Here is a 20,149-nt window from a genome sequence, read left to right as displayed (position 1 = left end):
TAATTTGGAATGAATGGAGATTGTCTCTCAGGAAGGAGTCATGTGAATTTTTAACTGCTTTTTTGAATAGGTATATTTTTCGCTTATTTTTCGAGGATTTGGGGATTACAGTATTCAATCTCGCTACGGCAATCCTGTGTTCACTAATACCTGAATCGGTTTTGATGCTCGTTATTAAGTTATTCGGCCTTTTGCGGCCAGAATCATGCCGGAAACCTTTTGACCTGAGTCACCTGAGTACAAATTACAGTTCCTGCACTGCACTGCAATTCTCTGGTTACACCTACCAGGAGGGAGACAGGCTAAGCAGCGAAGCTGCTGTTCCTGTGTGGACCTCTAGAACTATTGTGGGGTCTCACGGTTAGGATTGGCCTATGGAAGCGGCCACGTGGGGGCGGACGCTGCGTCAAATGCGTCATAGAGCCTGCGGGAGAAACTACTCCCGCAGCAGATCAGGCCAACGCGTGGTTGGCCTGCGGTGGACTCGGTGACCCAGTCCGCGGATAAGACGACTGCCAGAGTGTTATGCAGAGGCATAGAACACCCTGGCGGACTGCCTGAAGCGATCCCGCAGCAACGGGACGCCAGCTTCCTCATGAAGGAGCCTTGTGGACTAACGAGGCTGCTTGTGGAGAGCGAGCCGCAGCGCCCTATTGTGGACACGCTGGAGCATCGCAACGTGCGATGGGGCGGCGTTCCCCCACTCAACAGCGGCGTACTCGAGTACCGGCCGTATGAGGGCCAAGTACACGGTCAGGCCGAGCTGAGGGGGGGAGCGTGGATGAGGGGTTCAGCAGCGGGTAGAGTGCCCGGTCGCTCGGATGTGCGGCAGCCAGGTGAGATGCCTGTCCAGCGTCACACCGAGGTATTTGCCTGATGGTGACCACGGGATTGGGCCTCCCGAGATCGAGACAGGCGGCAGGTCAGGAGGCAGCCGTCTCCGAGTGAAAACGACCGCCTGCTAAATTACAGTTCCGCCGTTGCACTGCCCTTTTATACCTTGTGTATGCGATACTACCGCCATCTGTACCTGTGCGTATCCGTATCCCATGACTTTTGCCGCCTCAGCATAATTACAAAAGTTGAACATACTCCGAAAGCTGATTGTCTACGACTTATTTTCAAAAAATGGTACACTCCTGGAAATTGAAATAAGAACACCGTGAATTCATTGTCCCAGGAAGGGGAAACTTCATTGACACATTCCTGGGGTCAGATACATCACATTATCACACTGACAGAACCACAGGCACATAGACACAGGCAAAAGAACATGCACAATGTCGGCACTAGTACAGTGTATATCCACCTTTCGCAGCAATGCAGGCTGCTATTCTCCCATGGAGACGATCGTAGAGATGCTGGATGTAGTCCTGTGGAACGGCTTGCCATGCCATTTCCACCTGGGGTCTCAGTTGCACCAGCGTTCGTGCTGGACGTGCAGACCGCGTGAGACGACGCTTCATCCAGTCCCAAACATGCTCAATGGGGGACAGATCCGGAGATCTTGCTGGCCAGGGTAGTTGACTTACACCTTCTAGAGCACGTTGGGTGGCACGGGATACATGCGGACGTGCATTGTCCTGTTGGAACAGAAGTTCCCTTGCCGGTCTAGGAATGGTAGAACGATGGGTTCGATGACGGTTTGGATGTACTGTGCGCTATTCAGTGTACCCTCGACGATCACCAGAGGTGTACGGCCAGTGTAGGAGATCACTCCCCACACCATGATGCCGGGTGTTGGCCCTGTGTGCCTCGGTCGTATGCAGTCCTGATTGTGGCGCTCACCTGCACGGCGCCAAACACGCATACGACCATCATTGGCACTAAGGCAGAAGCGACTCTCATCGCTGAAGACGACACGTCTCCATTCGTCCCTCCATTCACGCCTGTCGCGGCACCACTGGAGGCGGGCTGCGCGATGTTGGGGCGTGAGCGGAAGACGGCCTAACGGTGTGCGGGACCGTAGCCCAGCTTCATGGAGACGGTTGCGAATGGTCCTCGACGATACCCCAGGAGCAACAGTGTCCCTAATTTGCTGGGAAGTGGCCGTGCGGTCCCCTACGGCACTGCGTAGGATCCTACGGTCTTGGCGTGCATCCGTGCGTCGCTGCGGTCCGGTCCCAGGTCGACGGGCACGTGCACCTTCCGCCGACCACTGGCGACAACATCGATGTTCTGTGGAGACCTCACGCCCCACGTGTTGAGCAATTCGGCAGTACGTCCACCCGGCCTCCCGCATGCCCACTATACGCCCTCGCTCAAAGTCCGTCAACTGCACATACGGTTCACGTGCACGCTGTCGCGGCATGCTACCAGTGTTAAAGACTGCGATGGAGCTCCGTATGCCACGGCAAACTGGCTGACACTGACGGCGGCGGTGCACAAATGCTGCGCAGCTAGCGCCATTCGAAGGCCAACACTGCGGTTCCTGGTGTGTCTGCTGTGCCGTGCGTGTGATCATTGCTTGTACAGCCCTCTCGCAGTGTCCGGAGCAAGTATGGTGGGTCTGACACCCCGGTGTCAGTGTGTTCTTTTTTCCATTTCCAGGAGTGTATTTCAAAACTAGCTTGATTACACATGGACATATGAGGTGTGAAAGTTTCATTAATTTACGTTGTAACAAAATTTATGTTTTCAGTAGTTCAAATGGCTCTGAGCACTATAGGACTTAACATCTGTGGTCATCAGTCCCCTAGAACTTAGAACTACTTAAACCTAACTAACCTAAGGACATCCATGCCCGAGGAAGGATTCGAACCTGCGACCGTAGCGGCCGCGCGGTTCCGGACTGAAGCGCCTAGAACCTCTCGGCCACACCGGCCGGTTCAGAAGTAGTTAATGGTGGTGGGATATTTCGAAAAATTTCAGATTTTTATAAAAGTTGATTATGCAATTTTCAAGAAAGTTAATTACGTTTTAACGTTCATACGAAAAATATTTTTTATGTTATGATTTCTAAGATAATTGACTTTAAACCTAATATGCCACATTACCTTCCGGGATGTGTTTTACACATTAGAAGTGAAACTGGGGAATAAGAAAAAAATATGTATTGCATACTTTTGTCCCCTCTACACACCCACCAAGTTTCATCAAGATTGTTTGTTTACATTTGTGAATGGTCCCTTGTTAGTTGTATTATTGGTCGAGATGCTCTCTCTCTCTTTCTTTCACATGCACACACACACACACACACACGCACACACACACACACACACACACACACACACACACACACACACACACACACTGCTTCTCAAAGGCAGCAGATACCTCTAGATACCTCTCTCCGTTTGTTTCACTTAAATTAGTGGCATCTTCTAGACATGAATTTTTAGCAGGAATATATCAGAGCTGGCTAGCTCGTCGTTGATGATCCAAACCGAGCTTTACTGCAATGCTAGCAAAGGTGCACAACAATATAAAAAGAACCAATAAGCGGAATTAATGTTCTCATATTGTTATATATATTTCTGATTGCAGTATACTAATGGAAAGAAATATTTCTAACAATCTAACATACCTTTGTTAAAATAAAAGGGTTTTGACCTTTTCGTGACTGACGGTTGTATATAAAGGTATGTATATACATAGTTCGTATAAAATATTTACCAAGTCGGTACAAAGAAGACAACGAACAACAGTCCAAATGATGCAGGTACACAGGCAGCGGTAACAACATGGTTGACCATCTTAGTAGCTGCGAGACGACCTTTTCAAGTAGGTGTCGCTTTTAATAATGAGCACTGCAGTCAGAGATCTGCATATGCGCATTGAGTACTGGCATATTTTGGTTAACAACAGACCCAACAACGGAAGTATTCGCCCGGTTTAACGTTCGTCTGCTCTTGTTTCAAATCCCTCAGGTAGTTGAAAATCATTCTAAGTGCGAAATACGTGCAGTGATTCGTCTTCTGTCTGCGAACGACGTTACAGTGCAGATTGACACAGGCAGAGTAGAGAAGTTTTGCGGGGAAAATTGTGTGGCCGGTGTAGTGGTATGAAGGGAGTTTGGAGATGGCAATGCTAATGTTTGTGACGAAGTGTGAAGTGGGCAACCATATGCCATCACCAGTATTTGGTGCAGGAAGTTGACGCAGAAGGTCAACGGTGCATTTCGTCCGTGTCTAGTGGGTTTTCTGCAGCTTCAAGGTGTGTTCGTTCTATGTCAAGAAAATGACGATGACCTCATAATGGTCCATCAGTGGTGGTTGAGAAACACGCTCGCAGATATCTGTACGAAAGAATTTCAGGTGCCTTTCGTTTCTAGTCGTAAATGCCTTAATACTGCTGAAAATTTTTTATTGAAAAGTACATTACAGTACAAGCTTTGATGTAACCATAGAATGTTTGAAAATACATATGTGTTTTTTTATATAAAAAAGATACATACTTAAAAAAATCATGCCTCTCACATATTGAGAAGCAGTATAGAACTGGAAGATGTTGCTAGCAGTAACGGTATTATTCCCATATTTGACGTCATGGATTTGGTTACTTGCAAGGTGACTATTTTTTAGCACGTATGCGCTTTCTGCCTGTGTTGTGAGACAGGCGGTGTTGTTTGTTAGTGTGGAGTGGGGTGCAAGGTTCAGGGTGCAGGGAGCAGCTATCGTGATTGGAACTCCACCCACAGAGCGGGCGGCGTCTCGACCACCCCCGGGATGTTGCTGATGCAGGGGGGCGGAACCCCGTCCGACCGGATGAAGAAGTTCTGCAGGATCGTCGCCAGCATCAGGAACATGTTCTGCCGCGCGAACGTCTCCCCGGGACACACTCGCTTGCCTGCCAACACAAAGCCAAATCAGAGCAGTGACTTCCTCTAGATCTCCCAGAAAAGTTGTTGGCACACATCGGACACAAATGAGACAAGAAGAGAAGATAACACATTAATATGAAAAAAAATCTCTGTGTTCCGCCTTACGGCAGGTGTTGTCATGGGGGATGGCACGTCAGAGAGGTCCACTGCATCAGCGTCTAGGGAAGTGATTCCAGTTGTGGTTTCCCCTTCGCCTTCCACTGATGATGAAGAAATGATAATGGGGACACCACAACACCTAGTCCCTGAGCAAAGTAAATCTCGGATCCAGCCGGGAATCAAACCCGGGCCCCTTCGCGTGACAGACCTCTGCGCTGACCACTTTTTTGTTGTTGTTGTATTTGGTCGTTGCGGACGTCAGACATCCGTTAAAGTTACATTGCTGATCCTTCCACTCAGTTTTTTATTACAGAGACCAACCAGCTCTCTGACCGAATACGCTGAGCTACCGTGCTGGCTTACACTCAGCTATCGGGGCGGGCGATATGGAAAACTACGGCATAAATGTCTCGTTCCTAGCAGATGTTTGCTTACCGAATTTGTGTAAAGAGATCTCACTTTAAAGTTTCGATTACTTTACTGATACTGTTAGTAAAGACCGCTCAGTGCAAGCTACTATGGAGAACACCCAGTCTCAAATTAAGATACAGTATATGTTGCCAAGTGCTGTGACGACAAAGAATGGAGTAAGACAAGTTCATTATCCTGTCTTCTGTTAAACACAAACCTTGGAAGACGTCATAAACAGACATCAGTGATAGGGAGACTGTTCTCGGGAAATGAGTTCAGGGGTAGGCATTGCAGTTGATCAATTTTAATAAACATTTTTGGAACAGTGATCAAAATTTTTAAAATTTTTCTTTTTCAAATTCAGTCTCGATCACACCAAGTATGTTACAAGAACATAGAGGACCGGTTTCGGTCATACGACGTGACCATCATCCGACCTGTAATTTAATTTAGAAAGTAATAGAAACCTATTACTTTGTCAATTAAATTACAGGTCTGATGATGGTCATTACAGGTCTGATGATGGTCGTGTCATATGACCGAAACCGGTCGCCTATGTTCTTGTAACATACGTGGTGTGATCAAAACTGAATTTTAAAAAGAAAAATTGCAGTTGATGTTGATATAATTGCAAAAAAATCGAGATCGATGGAAATACACTTCAGAATTCTCGAGAGAGCTGCCAGAAAGATAAACCTGCATATAAAGAGAGGGAAAACTTAGTACGAGGGACATTCAACAATTAGAGGAAAATTAATGAAGAAAAAGTGTGTGTATTTTTATGAAACATAATCCCCACCAATATTATTACGTTTGTCGCAACGATGAACTATTTTTTTCGTACTACCTGATGCAAAGGAGACCCTCTATTGTAGTTTGAACAACTTTGCCACAAATGCCTTTACCTCCTCGTCGTTGCAGAACCTTTTCTCAAAGTTATGCCTCCTTGTGTCGACCATACAGATGAAAACTGTTTAGAGAAGAATCCTCTTCCCTTTCATATGGTTCTTCCAAGTGTGTACACACTTTGAGTCTTGTTTGCTGTCTTCCTCAGTTGCGTGTAATATTACGGTATAATGATAATTTTTTACTTTATGGACCATCTGACAGCAACTGAATAAAACACAATTTTAGTGCCATACGCGTTTCGCCTTTATTTTCAGCAAGGCATCTTCAGTGGCCTGGAATATGTACATATGTTTGCTATTTAATTTACATTTTGGTCACTGTACCTGTAAGTTATAAACAGTCCTGGTGGTTGGTATTTCCTATTAAGTAGTAATGTTTTGAACTGTACTTACAGGTTGTGTGGGCGATTTCCTTGTGTTGTTACGTTAACCCTATCGGGACCCACTTTGCACTTGTTTTGCTGTACTTGAGCTTCTTACAGTTTTGCGATATAAACTGTGCCAACAGATACTGCAACTGTGTTTGCTATATGTCTTCACGAATGATGTCGTCATTGCAGGTTTCAAGCGAAGAGACTGAAATTTCAGCTGGCTGTCAGTAACTGAGATTCGCCCGTTTTTGACCTGCTCTACACGCTTATAAAAATTTCCGCTGTTCATACGACTTTCACCATACCGTAAAACCATTCGAGAAAAGACTTTAGCCAGTTTTTCACCTTCAGTACGCAAGAAACGGATCATCGAACATTGTACACCTAATGTGGTGACTTCAAGTGGAGTCCATTTGATGATTGGGCCTCACTCAGAATAATTTTTTCTGCGTTCCACAGGGCCTGCATCGTAGTATTAGTCAGCAAGTGACATATTTACGGGGGATGTCGAGATTCGCTGCTGTGTGACATTAATTTTTATTTCTCTATCTTTCACTACAGATCCGTCCGCCCCGATAGCTGAATGGTCAGCGTGACGGATTGCCGTCCTACGGGCCTGGGTTCGTTTCCCGGCTAGGGAGGAGAATTTCTACGCTCAGGGACTGGGTGTTGTGTTTTCATCGTCATTTCACCCCCATCCGGTGCGCAGGTCGCCCAATGTGGCGTCGAATGTAATAAGAGCTGCACCAAGGCGGCCGGACCTGCCCCACAAGGGGCCTCCCGGCCAATGACGCCCAACGCTCATTTCATTTCCACTACAGATCTGTCTCGGCTGAACTGACATTATCAAAAATGTTCAAATGTGTGGGTGAATTCCTAACGGAACAAACTGCTCAGGTCATCGCTGCCTAGACTTAACACAGTACTGAAACTAACTTAAACACACACACACACACACACACACACACACACACACACATGCCCGAGGGAGGACTCGAACCTCCGGCCGGATCGGCAGCGCAATCCGTTTCATGACGCCTCTAACCGCGCGGCCACTCCGCGCGGGCTCCGATTATCGAGTGACCCGCTGTACTATGTAGGTGACGTTGTTTTCATTATACATATTTATGTTATGGTACGACATTGAGCATGGATAGCTACTTACATACTGTGTAGTTGGATTGACCAATATACACTCCTGGAAATGGAAAAAAGAACACATTGACACCGGTGTGTCAGACCCACCATACTTGCTCCGGACACTGCGAGAGGGCTGTACAAGCAATGATCACACGCACGGCACAGCAGACACACCAGGAACCGCGGTGTTGGCCGTCGAATGGCGCTAGCTGCGCAGCATTTGTGCACCGCCGCCGTCAGTGTCAGCCAGTTTGGCGTGGCATACGGAGCTCCATCGCAGTCTTTAACACTGGTAGCATGCCGCGACAGCGTGCACGTGAACCGTATGTGCAGTTGACGGACTTTGAGCGAGGGCGTATAGTGGGCATGCGGGAGGCCGGGTGGACGTACCGCCGAACTGCTCAACACGTGGGGCGTGAGGTCTCCACAGTACATCGATGTTGTCGCCAGTGGTCGGCGGAAGGTGCACGTGCCCGTCGACCTGGGACCGGACCGTAGCGACGCACGGATGCACGCCAAGACCATAGGATCCTACGCAGTACCGTAGGGGACCGCACCGCCACTTCCCAGCAAATTAGGGACACTGTTGCTCCTGGGGTATCGTCGAGGACCATTCGCAACCGTCTCCATGAAGCTGGGCTACGGTCCCGCACACCGTTAGGCCGTCTTCCGCTCACGCCCCAACATCGCGCAGCCCGCCTCCAGTGGTGTCGCGACAGGCGTGAATGGAGGGACGAATGGAGACGTGTCGTCTTCAGCGATGAGAGTCGCTTCTGCCTTGGTGCCAATGATGGTCGTATGCGTGTTTGGCGCCGTGCAGGTGAGCGCCACAATCAGGACTGCATACGACCGAGGCACACAGGGCCAACACCCGGCATCATGGTGTGGGGAGCGATCTCCTACACTGGCCGTACACCTCTGGTGATCGTCGAGGGGACACTGAATAGTGCACAGTACATCCAAACCGTCATCGAACCCATCGTTCTACCATTCCTAGACCGGCAAGGGAACTTGCTGTTCCAACAGGACAATGCACGTCCGCATGTATCCCGTGCCACCCAACGTGCTCTAGAAGGTGTAAGTCAACTACCCTGGCCAGCAAGATCTCCGGATCTGTCCCCCATTGAGCATGTTTGGGACTGGATGAAGCGTCGTCTCAGGCGGTCTGCACGTCCAGCACGTACGCTGGTCCAACTGAGGCGCCAGGTGGAAATGGCATGGCAAGCCGTTCCACAGGACTACATCCAGCATCTCTACGATCGTCTCCATGGGAGAATAGCAGCCTGCATTGCTGCGAAAGGTGGATATACACTGTACTAGTGCCGACATTGTGCATGCTCTGTTGCCTGTGTCTATGTGCCTGTGGTTCTGTCAGTGTGATCATGTGATGTATCTGACCCCAGGAATGTGTCAATAAAGTTTCCCCTTCCTGGGACAATGAATTCACGGTGTTCTTATTTCAATTTCCAGGAGTGTATAAAACATCGTTTGTAACTGTATTTTGACTGTCATTCTATAATTATTGAAGTAAGGTAGTAATTAATTTTATTATGACAGTCATTTGACAGTTTTGGAGCTAAATGTCAAAAAATGTGTGTGAAATCTTATGGGACGTAACTGCTGAGGTGATGAGTCTCTAAGCTTACACACTACTTAACCTAAATTATCCTAAGGACAAACACACACACCCAAGCCCGAGGGAGGAATCGAACCTACGCCGGGACCAGCCGCACAGTCCGTGACTACAGCGCCTCAGACCAGCTAAATGTCATATGTTTAGAAAGTATAGGAAGTTTTCTTCAGATAATATATATATTATTTGCTTATACGTATATCAATGATTGCTGAATGTTCGAATTAGCCTGTTTATATGATATCGTAGCTGCAAAACTGGAAATACTGGAAGAAGAAGTACGTACCAGTGCTAAATGGCAGAGTGTAGTCCTTGGTGGTGATCTTCCCATCTGGGCCGATGAACCTGTCTGGCCTGAACCTATCTGGGTCTCCCCACACGTCTTTGTCCATGTGCATACTCCACAGGTTAGTCACCACCACAGTTCCCTGTAACACAAAACCACTGTGTCATTTATCACATTACACTAGGTTAACAGATAAAAATAGCGACATTGAGAGAGTTGGCTATTTGAAGAAAAAACTTTTTGTTATGAAATAAAAGTTCTTACCGCTGTTTTGCCACGCTTTTCGTGCCAGCGTTTCTTCGTTAAACTAGTAACACCTGACGATTACATGGCGCAGTTAGTTTCCTCGCAATTGGTGTTGATGTTCTGGTTTTCCGTCTAAGACTGGTTTAACGCAGCTCTGCATGCTTATCTATGCTGTGCAATTCTCTTCATCTCTGCATACCTATTGTGACCTACATCCATTTGAATCTGCATACAGTGTTCACGCCTCCCTCTCCAAATGTAACCCCTCCCTCCACACACAAACCCACCCACCCACCCACCCACCCACCCACACACACACACACACACACACACAAACACACACACACACACACACACCACACACACACACACACACACACACACCTTTCACTGCATTACTATACTGACTAATCTCCGCTGCCTGACTATATGTTCTGTCAACCGATGCCTTCTTTTAGCCAGGTTGCTTCAAAAATTTCTTTTATCTCCGATTCTGTTCTGTAACTCCTCATTATTTACTCGATCTACCCACCTAATCTTCAGCACTATTCTGTGGCATCACACTACAGAAAGCTTCTATTCTCTTCTTGTCTTAACTGCTTATCTACCACAGTTCACTTCTGTGCAAGGCTACCCTGCAGCAAATACTTCTTAACATTTAGAATGATATCATATATTAATAAATTCCTCTTTTACAGATATGATTTTCTTGGTATTATCAACATGCATTTTATATACTCTCTACATGAGCCTTCATTAGTAATTTTGCTGCCCAAATAGCAAAACCCATCAACTACTCTGAAACTCTCTTTTACTAATTTAATTCCCTCCACATCACTTGATTTAATTTGACTACCTTTGTTTCACGTTTAGTTGTTCATCTTATAACGTCTTCTCATGACATTATCCATTCCAATAAACTTTGCTGTCTCTGATAGAATTACAATGTCACTGGCAAACCTCAATTTTTTTATTTCTTCTCTCTGAACTTTAATCTCTTCTCCAAATTTCACCATGGTTTCCTTAACTGTCCATTTGAGTGTACAGACTGAATAACACTGTGGATAGCCCACAACTCTATCTCACTTACTTCTCAACTACTACTTCCTTCTCGTGCCCTTCGAATCTTATAGCTACAGTTTGGTTTGTGTACAAGTTGCAAATAAATTTTCAGTCCATGTATTTCATTCCTGATACATTCAGAATTTTCGGAATTGATTTGATCGATAGTAATGTGGTAATTAATGTTTTCATGCAGCAAAGGCTTTGAAAAACTGCTTTGAGCTTAAGTTGTTGACGTGGTACACAAGCAATTTGTGTCAATGAAATATTTCAATATTCATTTTCGAACGTCAGTCTCTCATCTAAAAGATTCGCGATTCATCTGCATAATTTTGAAACTAATATGTTTGGGATAGTTAACATACTTTTACGATAAATTAATGTATATGAACCATCTTACTACTTTCCACACTGAAAACGAACTCGATGAGTATGCCTGGTTCAGGAGGTTCTTAAGATGGGATAAAAATACACTGTAACTTCGGATTTCTGACATTTACATTTTACTTGCAGATGATAAAGAAGTGTTAGTACTGGGACAGGTTACGAAGCTTTGGATGTTTTGTTATGTATTCACATTTTTTTGCCACGGATGAGGGAGAGTGTATGCTTCGACTTTTTCCGTCTGGATTTCGGCACACCATCTTGGATTTCTTCGGTGTTCCCCATCTTTCTCAAATATCGACTGCGTGATCTTTTTCCTTAAAAGCGGCTTGACTCAGAGCGAAAATCCAATAATAGAAATAACATTTCGTAAGGTAATGAAGTGTGCTGTTTTGAATCGTCCCCGCAGGCTGTTCTGTGCTGGACACAAGCTTGGAGGCAGGACCTTCCATCTGCTCTTACCTACTGAGCTATCCGAGTATGACTCACGACCCGTACTTACATGTTAACTTCCGTCTGTTCTGTGCTGGACACAAGCTTGGAGGCAGGACCTTCCATCTGCTCTTACCTACTGAGCTATCCGAGTATGACTCACGACCCGTACTTACATGTTAACTTCCGTCAGTATGTCTCCTCCTACCCCGCAAACCTTAAAAAAAGAGTGAAATGTAGTGTGTGAGATTCGTTCTGGAGACATTTCCATGTGTTGTGCGTAAGTAATTTCCTCTGTACTGCTAATCCTACAAGGTACATAGGAGACTTCAGAGAGTAAGGCAGGTGTTGGTGGAAGTGAATCCGAGAGGGGGTCGTGAGTCACAGCCTGTCTGCTACGAGGGGCGTTTGAAAAGACCGTGCAAAAATAAAAACTACTTACGTGTTTGGGGTAAACATTTTTTATATTTCGGCTTACTCTCCTTTTAGACTTACACACTTCGTCCAACGCTGTTCTAATTTGTTGATTCCTTCCGAATAATAGGAATTGTCCAAGTCTGCAAAATAGCTATTAGTTGCTGCAATCACCTCCTCGTTGGAATAAAATCTTTGTCCCGGCAGTCATTTCTTCAGATTGAGGAACAAATAGTAGTCCGGCGAGCCAAGTCTGGAGAGTAGGGGGGATGTGAAACGAGTTGGAATTCTATTTCCATTAATTTTGCGACCATAACTGCTGAGATGTGTGCTGGTGCATTGTCGTGATGAAAAAGGACTTTTTTGCGGTCCAATTGCTGGCGTTTTTCTTGCAGTTCGGTTTCCAAGCGGTCCAATAACGATGAATAATATGCACCTGTAATAGTTTTACACTTTTCCAGATAGTCGAATCCCAAAAGACAGTCACCATAACCTTCCTGGCCGAAGGAATGGTCTTCGCCTTTTGTGGTGCAGATTCTCCCTTGGTTACCCATTGTTTAGATTGTTGTTTGGCCTCGAGAGTATAGTAATGTATCCATGTTTCATCCACAGTGACGAAACGACGCTTAAAGCCCTGCGGATTCTTCCTGAACAGCTGCAAACCATCATTGCAACACTTCACACGACTCCGTTTTTGGTCAAGCATGAGCATTCGTGGAACCCATGTTGCGGATAGCTTTCTGATGTCCAAATGTTTATGCAAAATCCAGAATTAGATTTTCACTCTGCAGCGGAGTGTGCACTCATATGAAACTTTCTAGCAGATTAAAACTGTGTGCCGGACCGAGACTCGAACTCGGGATCTTTGCCTTTCGCGGGCAAGTGCTCTATCAACGGAGCTACGCAAGCACGACTCACGCCCCCTCCTCACAGCTCTACTTCTGCCAGTACCTCGTCTCCTACCTTCCAAACTTTGCAGAAGCTCTCCTGTTAGAGCACTTGCCCGCGAAAGGCAAAGGTCCCGAGTTCGAGTCTCGGTCCGGCACACTGTTTTAATCTGCCAGGAAGTTTTGTTCATGCAAAATATTATGTACCCGTTCATTCGAGATGCCCACAGCACTAGCAATCTCACGCATCTCAACTCTTCTCCCATCCATCACCATATCATGGATTTTATCAATGGTTTCTGGAGTCGTAACCTCCACATCACTTCTGCCCATATGGCCACTTATAAACTGTTCTAATCGAACGTGCAGAGTCACCGTGACGTTTATCAAGCTTCTCTTTAGTGTCCTGATGCGTTTTACCTCTCATAAAGTAATGTTTAGTCACCACACGAAATTCTTCTTCGTCCATTTTTCGACAATCACTCGACTTCCTTGATTCACACGAATGCCAAACGCAAACAAATAGACCAATATGGCCGAAACTTGGTGTACGTTCTTTCCAAAGTTGTTAGTAACTAAACATGACCTCGATACGCTCCGGTGGTGCCATCTCTCGGACTTTGCACGGACTTTTCAAGCGCCCCTGGTAGGTCGGTAGGACAACTATCCAAATAGGCGAGGTCTCGGTTCGAGGCCCAATGTGGCATACGGATTACATTAGATGGAATCAGGCTCCTCTACTCTCCAATTGGCACTTTGAGTTACATGAACTTCCTTCTCGAGTTGGAAACCACTGTGGTGCAGTGATGAAACACTAGACTTCTCTTGGTCACAACGAAACTGTCATAACATTCCCTGTATACGTTTGTTAGATTGTTGTTAAAATTCTGAAGTTGCATATTGTGTTTCTCGAGGTTTTTAACATCATATCCCGCTGTTAGGTGGTGCTGTTCTTGCACAGCAGTCTGTTGCGAGGCTGCACCCATGAGTGTGTGCACTTGACCGCACTTCAGCTCTCCCGCTGACTCTGGTGGCCGGTGTAAGCAACCCCCCAAGGCAGCCAGTTTGCATGCGCTGTGCATACACCCTACCTGCTTGGCCACTCCTGGCGCCCTCAGCTCAGGCAGCGGATTACGCTATCGCCAGGCTGCCAGATGCCCTCCCCCCCCCCCCCACCCCCCACCCGCCGAATCCTATTCATGCCTGCCTTATGCTAGAGGCTGTGCATTTGCCCTTGAGGAGACACACAAACTTGAACAGACTGGTATAGACCGTCAAATCATTTCAGCGCGTCTTTGATTGCTGTTAAGTACTTCACCATTTTGTCAATCACTTAAAATTTGTTCTGTGTCCACTTCTATACACCTGTTTCACCTCTCCATGGTATCAGCTAGTTTTGTGTCCACTTGGTGGCACATTTTGGAGCGAGGCATTAGTCCTAGTTTACAACCTCTCAGCAGCTGTAGCTGCTTCCTTTCTACCACTGTACACCAATCCACTGATCTACATCTACATACATACTCCGCCATCCATATGGTGCGTGGTGGAGGGTACCTCGTACCACAACTATCATCTTCTCTCCCTGTTACACTCCCAAACAGAACGAGGGAAAAATGACTGCCCATATGCCTCTGTACAAGCCCTAATCTCTCTTTTCTTATCTTTGTGGTCTTTCCGCGAAATATAAGCTGGCGACAGTAAAATTCTACTGCAGTCAACCTCAAATGCTGGTTCTCTAAATTCCCTCAGTAGCGATTCACGAAAAGAACGCCTCCTTTCCTCCAGGAACTCCCACCCTATTTCCTGAAGCTCTAGCAGTACTCAAGAATATGTCGTATTAGTGTTTTATAAGCGGTCTCCTTTACAGATGAACCACATCTTCCCAAAATTCTACCAATGAACCGAAGACAACCATCTGCCTTCCCCACAACTGCTAGTACATACTTGTGCCACTTCATATCGCTCTGCAGTGTTACGCCCAAATATTTAATCGACGTGACTGTGTCAAGCGCTACACTACTAATGGAGTATTCAAACAATACAGAATTCTTTTTCCTATTGATCTGCATTAATTTACATTTACCTATATTTAGAGTTAGCTGCCATTGTTTACACCAATCACAAATGCTGTCCAAGTCATCTTGTATCCTCCTACAGTCACTCAACGACGTCACCTTTCCATACACCACAGCACCATCAGCAAACAGCCGCACATTGCTATCCACCCTATCCAGATCATTTATGTAGATAGAAAACAACAGCAGATCTACCTCACTTCGCTGGAGCACTCCAGATGATACCCTCACCTCCAATGGCACTCACCATCGAGGGCAACGTACTGGGTTCTATTACTTAAGAAGTCTTTGAGCCACTCACATATTTGAGAACCAATCCCATATACTCGTACCTTCGTTAGGAGTCTGCAGTGGGGGAATCAAACGCTTTCCGGAAGTGAAGGAATATGGCATCCGTCTGATAACCTTCATCCGTGGTTCGCAAGACATCATGTGGGAAAAGGACGAGTTGCGTTTCGCAGGAGCGATGCTTTCTAAAGCCGTGGTGATGGATGGACAGCAACTTCTCTGTCTCAAGGAAATTCATTATATTCGAACAGAGAATATGTTCGAGAATCCTGCAACAAACCGATGTTAAGGATATTGGTCTGCAATTTTGAGGATCCGTCCTTCTACCCTTCTTATATACAGGCGTCACCTGCGCGTTTTTCCAGTCGCTCGGGACTTTACGTTGGGCAAGAGATCCACGAGTAGTGACGGGACTGACCTTGGGTATGTTGTAGCCCTGGAGTTTGGCGTCGTCCAGCGCCATGTGGGGAATTCCGATGGGCAGCAGCGTCTGGAACCTCATCGTCTCGCGGAGCGTCGCCTCCGTGTAGGGCAAGCTGTGGAAGACAGTAGCATAGTCAGAGACAGAGCAACACGTTACGTATCAGTGTTTGAAACATGAAAATCACCTCCGCAACTAATCATCAGAAGCTTTCTCACATCGCAGAAATGATTCATTTCTTATCGTTCCTTGAGTCATGAGGACTGAAATGAATGTGTTTTAAATAATTTGTTACCAAAGAAAGGAGGAGGAAATGAGAGAAACTGGACATGCGACGAACAGCACAAACCTGTATCTTTAAAAGTGGATATACGTGTCTATGTCTGTTCAAACATAGCTGTTAAACATCTTCAGCGCACACTCCACTGCTCCGATACCACAATTCATCAAGAGTAGTGACTGGCGTTTGTGACGAGCCAGTTGCTCGTCCACCACTGACTAGACCTTTTCATTTGGTGAGAGATCTGGAGAAAGTGCTGGCCAGGGCAGCAGGCGAACATTTTCTGTACCCAGAAAGGCCCGTACAGGACCTGCGACATGCATCGCATGATGGGTAGACCCACGGGTCGTAACACATCTGAAATGCAACTTCCACTGTTCAAGGTGCCGTCAATGCGAACAAGAGGTGTCCGAGATGTGCAACCAATGGCACTCCATACCAACACTCCTGGTGATACGCCAGTATGGCGGTGACGTACACACACTTCCAATGTGAGTTCACAACTGTCGCATCCGAGCATCATGATGCTGTAAACAGAACCTGGATTCGTCCGAAAAATGACGTTTTGCCATTCGTGCACTCAGGTTCGTCGTTGAGTACACCATCGCAGGCACTCCTGTCTGTGATGCAGCGCAAAGGGTAACCGCAGCCACGGCCTCCGAGCTGATAGTCCACGCTGCTGCAAACGTCGTCGAACTGTTCTTGCAGATGGTTGTTATCTTGCAAACGTCCCCATCTGTTGACCCAGGGATCGAGACGTGGCTGCACGATCCGTTACAGCCATGCGGATAAGATGCCTGTCATCTCGACTGCTAGTGATACAAGGCCGTTGGGATCCAGCACGGCGTTCCGTATTACCCTCCTGAACGCACCGATTTCATATTCTGCTAACAGTCGTTGGATCTCGACCGACGCGAGTAGCAATGTCGCGATACGATAAACCGCAATCGCGGGAGGCTACAACCCGACCTTTATCAAAGTCTGTAACGTGATGGTACGCATTTCTCCTCCTTACACGAGTCATCACAACAACGTTTCACCAGGCAACGCCGCTCATCTGCTGTTTGTGTACGGGAAATCGGTTGGAAACTTTCCTCTTGTCAGCACGTTGTAGGTGTCACCACCGGCGCCGTCCTTGTGTGAATGCTCTGAAAAGCTAATCATTTGGTTATCATGGCATGTCCTTCCTCTTGGTTAAAGTTCACGTCTGTAGCACGTCATCTTCGTGGTGTAGCAATTTTAATGGCCAGTAGTGCATATATGTTAAGACGGTGTCCTCTCGGACATGTCCAAGCGAACAAACACCATCTTTGTATATAAAGTGAAGGGACTCTGTTACCTTCCAAGCAATATACGTAGGATGGGCGAGTTATATAGGAAACATATCAGCACAGAGAAAAACAAACTGGACAAATTGATGAAGAATGCGAAAACAAATGAGTTAAGGCATCATCAGGTGAGTTGGTTACAAGAACACCCCACTAGTTGGGACAACAGGAATGCTTTGATCCACTTTGGGCCATACTCAGTGGGTTGTTCAGAGAAGAGTTTAGCGAGGGACTCACTTCGGGCGATCGTTGAGGTTGGGCAGCCTGGAAGGCCCGATGACGGAGTCCAGCTCCTGCTGCACCCGCTTTTGCACCTCGGGGAAGTAGGCGACGTACATGAGGGCCCAGCTCAGCACTGTGGACTGCACCATGGACGACGGCAGGAACGTGTCGAACATCATGACGCCCAGCTGGTCGGCTGCAAACACGACACGGGAAGATGGTTAACAACACACCTGCACCAATTCAACACTCATAACTACCTGTAGTTTGGTGTCCTCACCAAACGGTGATGTCCATCTGGACCCTGACAGCTATCAGAGATACTATTGTCACCAACACAAAGAAAGGCGGTAGCCTGTGTGCTGGGTTATTGCACTGTCTAGTGCTGTTACAAACTGAAGAGCCAATGAAACTGGTACACCTGTCTAATATCGTGAAGGTGTCCCTCTGAGCACGAAGAAGCAACGCAACACGATATGGCGTGCACTCGACTTACGTCTGAAGTAGTGCTGGAGGGAACTGACACCATGAATCCTGCAGGGCTGTCCATAAACCCGTAAGAATACGTTGGGGTAGAGAACTCTTCTGAATAGCGCTTTGCAATGCAGCCCAGATACGCTCAATAATGTACACTGCTGTCGAGTTTGGTGACCTGCGGGTCTTAGAATTCAGAATATTGTTCCTGGAGCCACTCTGTAGCAATTCTAGACGTGTGGGGTGTCGCATTGTCCTGCTGGAATTGGGTGGTCAAAAAGTTAGTATAAATTTGAAAACTGAATAAATCACGGAATAATGTAGGTAGAGAGGTACAAATTGACACATATGCTTGGAATGACCTGGGTTTTTATTAGAACAAAAAAAGTTCAAAAAATGTCCGACAGATGGCGCTTCATCTGATCAGAATAGCAATAATTACCATATCAAACTAAGACAAAGCAAAGATGATGTTCTTTACTGGAAATTCTCAATATGTCCACCATCATTCCTCAATAACGTCTGTAGTCTAGGAGTAATGCTGTGAACAGCACTGTAAAGCATGTCCTGAGTTATGGTGAGGCACTGGCGTCGGATGTTGTCTTTCAGCATCCCTAGGGATGTCGGTCGATCGCGGCACGCTTGCGACTTCAGGCAACCCCAAATCCAATAATCGCACGGACTGAGGTCTGGGGACCTGGGAGACCAAGCGTGACGAAAGTGGCGGCTGAGCACACGATCATCACCAAACGACGCGCCCAAGAGATCTTTCACGCGTCTAGCAATATGGAGTGGAGCGCCATCCTGCATAAACATCGTACGTTCCAGCAGGTGTTTATCAGCCAGGCTGGGGATGATGCGATTCTATAACATACTGGCGTATCTCTCGCCCGTCACGGTAGCAGTTTTGCTGTCCAGCGCCATCTGTCTGATATTTTGTGAACTTAGTTTTTTTCGGCTCTAATAAAACCACATGTCATTCGAAGCATGTATGTCAATTATTACCTCTCTATCCACATTATTCCGTGATTTATTAAGTTTTCAAATTTATACCTACTTTTTGATCACCCGGTACATTGGAATGCACAATGGATGCAGGTGATCAGATAGGATGCTTACGTACGTGTCACCTGTCAGAGTCGTATCTAGACGTATCAGGGGTTATAATGGTTATAATTATTCCGATATTTTGCATTTAAGTAACACACAGTGTGAAGTTAGAATAGATTGCAATCAAAAATAGGAGTCACTATGAGTTTACATTTGGTGCATCTTAGGTCACACATTGCACATGTAGCTATAATACTGAATTTTTCTGTGAATTTAGGAGATCTATATGAACCTCCATTCTTGAAAAAAGCATTGTATGTAGTGGGTCGCTTCCTGTCTCACACACGCTAACGATACCGTGAAAATGAAAATATTAATGACATTTATTGTACCTCCTAAATGGTTCAAGATTTTGAAACGAGTTTTTAATCAACTGTTGCATGCAAGAAGGAGAGCATTTTTCCATAACGTTAACATGGGTAACTTTCTTATCTAATGTGGTGCTGTTTCAAGATTCTGTCACAACTACAGCTGAATTAACATGTTAGTGAGATGAAATTGAGCGAACTGCGCTGTGTTCTGGCAAAATAAGCTAATTTTAAAATGGCGGCGAAAGATATGTAACTGTTACTCAAAATTCGTCACTGTCGACGCTTCTCTGAAAATAAAAAGTTGTTATCAAGTCAGGCGAAAATAAATAGCTACTTTTGGAGCAATTTCAGCGTAATTCTGTCGCCGAATGTGTTTTGAAAAGCTGGAAATGAAACTAACTTAAGTATTTTCTTGCTGCTCCTCAATGACGTGAGAAATATGAAAAATTCACACCAAATAGGACACCATCTTTCCGAGACTGTGAATGAATGACTCAGCTTATTCACCTCAGCCGTCTTATTCACCTCGAAGATACTGATAATCG

At 46.1% G+C, this 20,149-nt stretch overlaps 1 protein-coding gene across 1 annotated transcript in view; it reads right to left on the bottom strand.

Moving 5' to 3' along the window:
* Nucleotides 1-4,297: 4,297 nt before the first annotated feature.
* Nucleotides 4,298-20,149, bottom strand: part of LOC126293347 (probable cytochrome P450 304a1) — a 41,552-nt gene continuing 25,700 nt past the window's right edge. The window contains exons 6-9 of the mRNA XM_049986541.1: nt 17,725-17,905; nt 15,877-15,994; nt 9,671-9,812; nt 4,298-4,788 (exon numbers count right to left, since the gene is read on the bottom strand). Of these exons, the coding sequence (XP_049842498.1) occupies nt 4,613-4,788; nt 9,671-9,812; nt 15,877-15,994; nt 17,725-17,905 (617 nt within the window). The 3' untranslated portion in view covers nt 4,298-4,612. The remainder of the gene's footprint in view (nt 4,789-9,670; nt 9,813-15,876; nt 15,995-17,724; nt 17,906-20,149) is intronic.

The sequence above is a fragment of the Schistocerca gregaria genome, chromosome 10, assembly GCF_023897955.1.
Source record: "Schistocerca gregaria isolate iqSchGreg1 chromosome 10, iqSchGreg1.2, whole genome shotgun sequence".
NCBI classification, from domain to species: domain Eukaryota; kingdom Metazoa; phylum Arthropoda; class Insecta; order Orthoptera; family Acrididae; genus Schistocerca; species Schistocerca gregaria.
The sequence above is the reverse complement of the archived record's forward strand: the minus strand, read 5'-3'. Positions and strand labels throughout refer to the sequence as shown.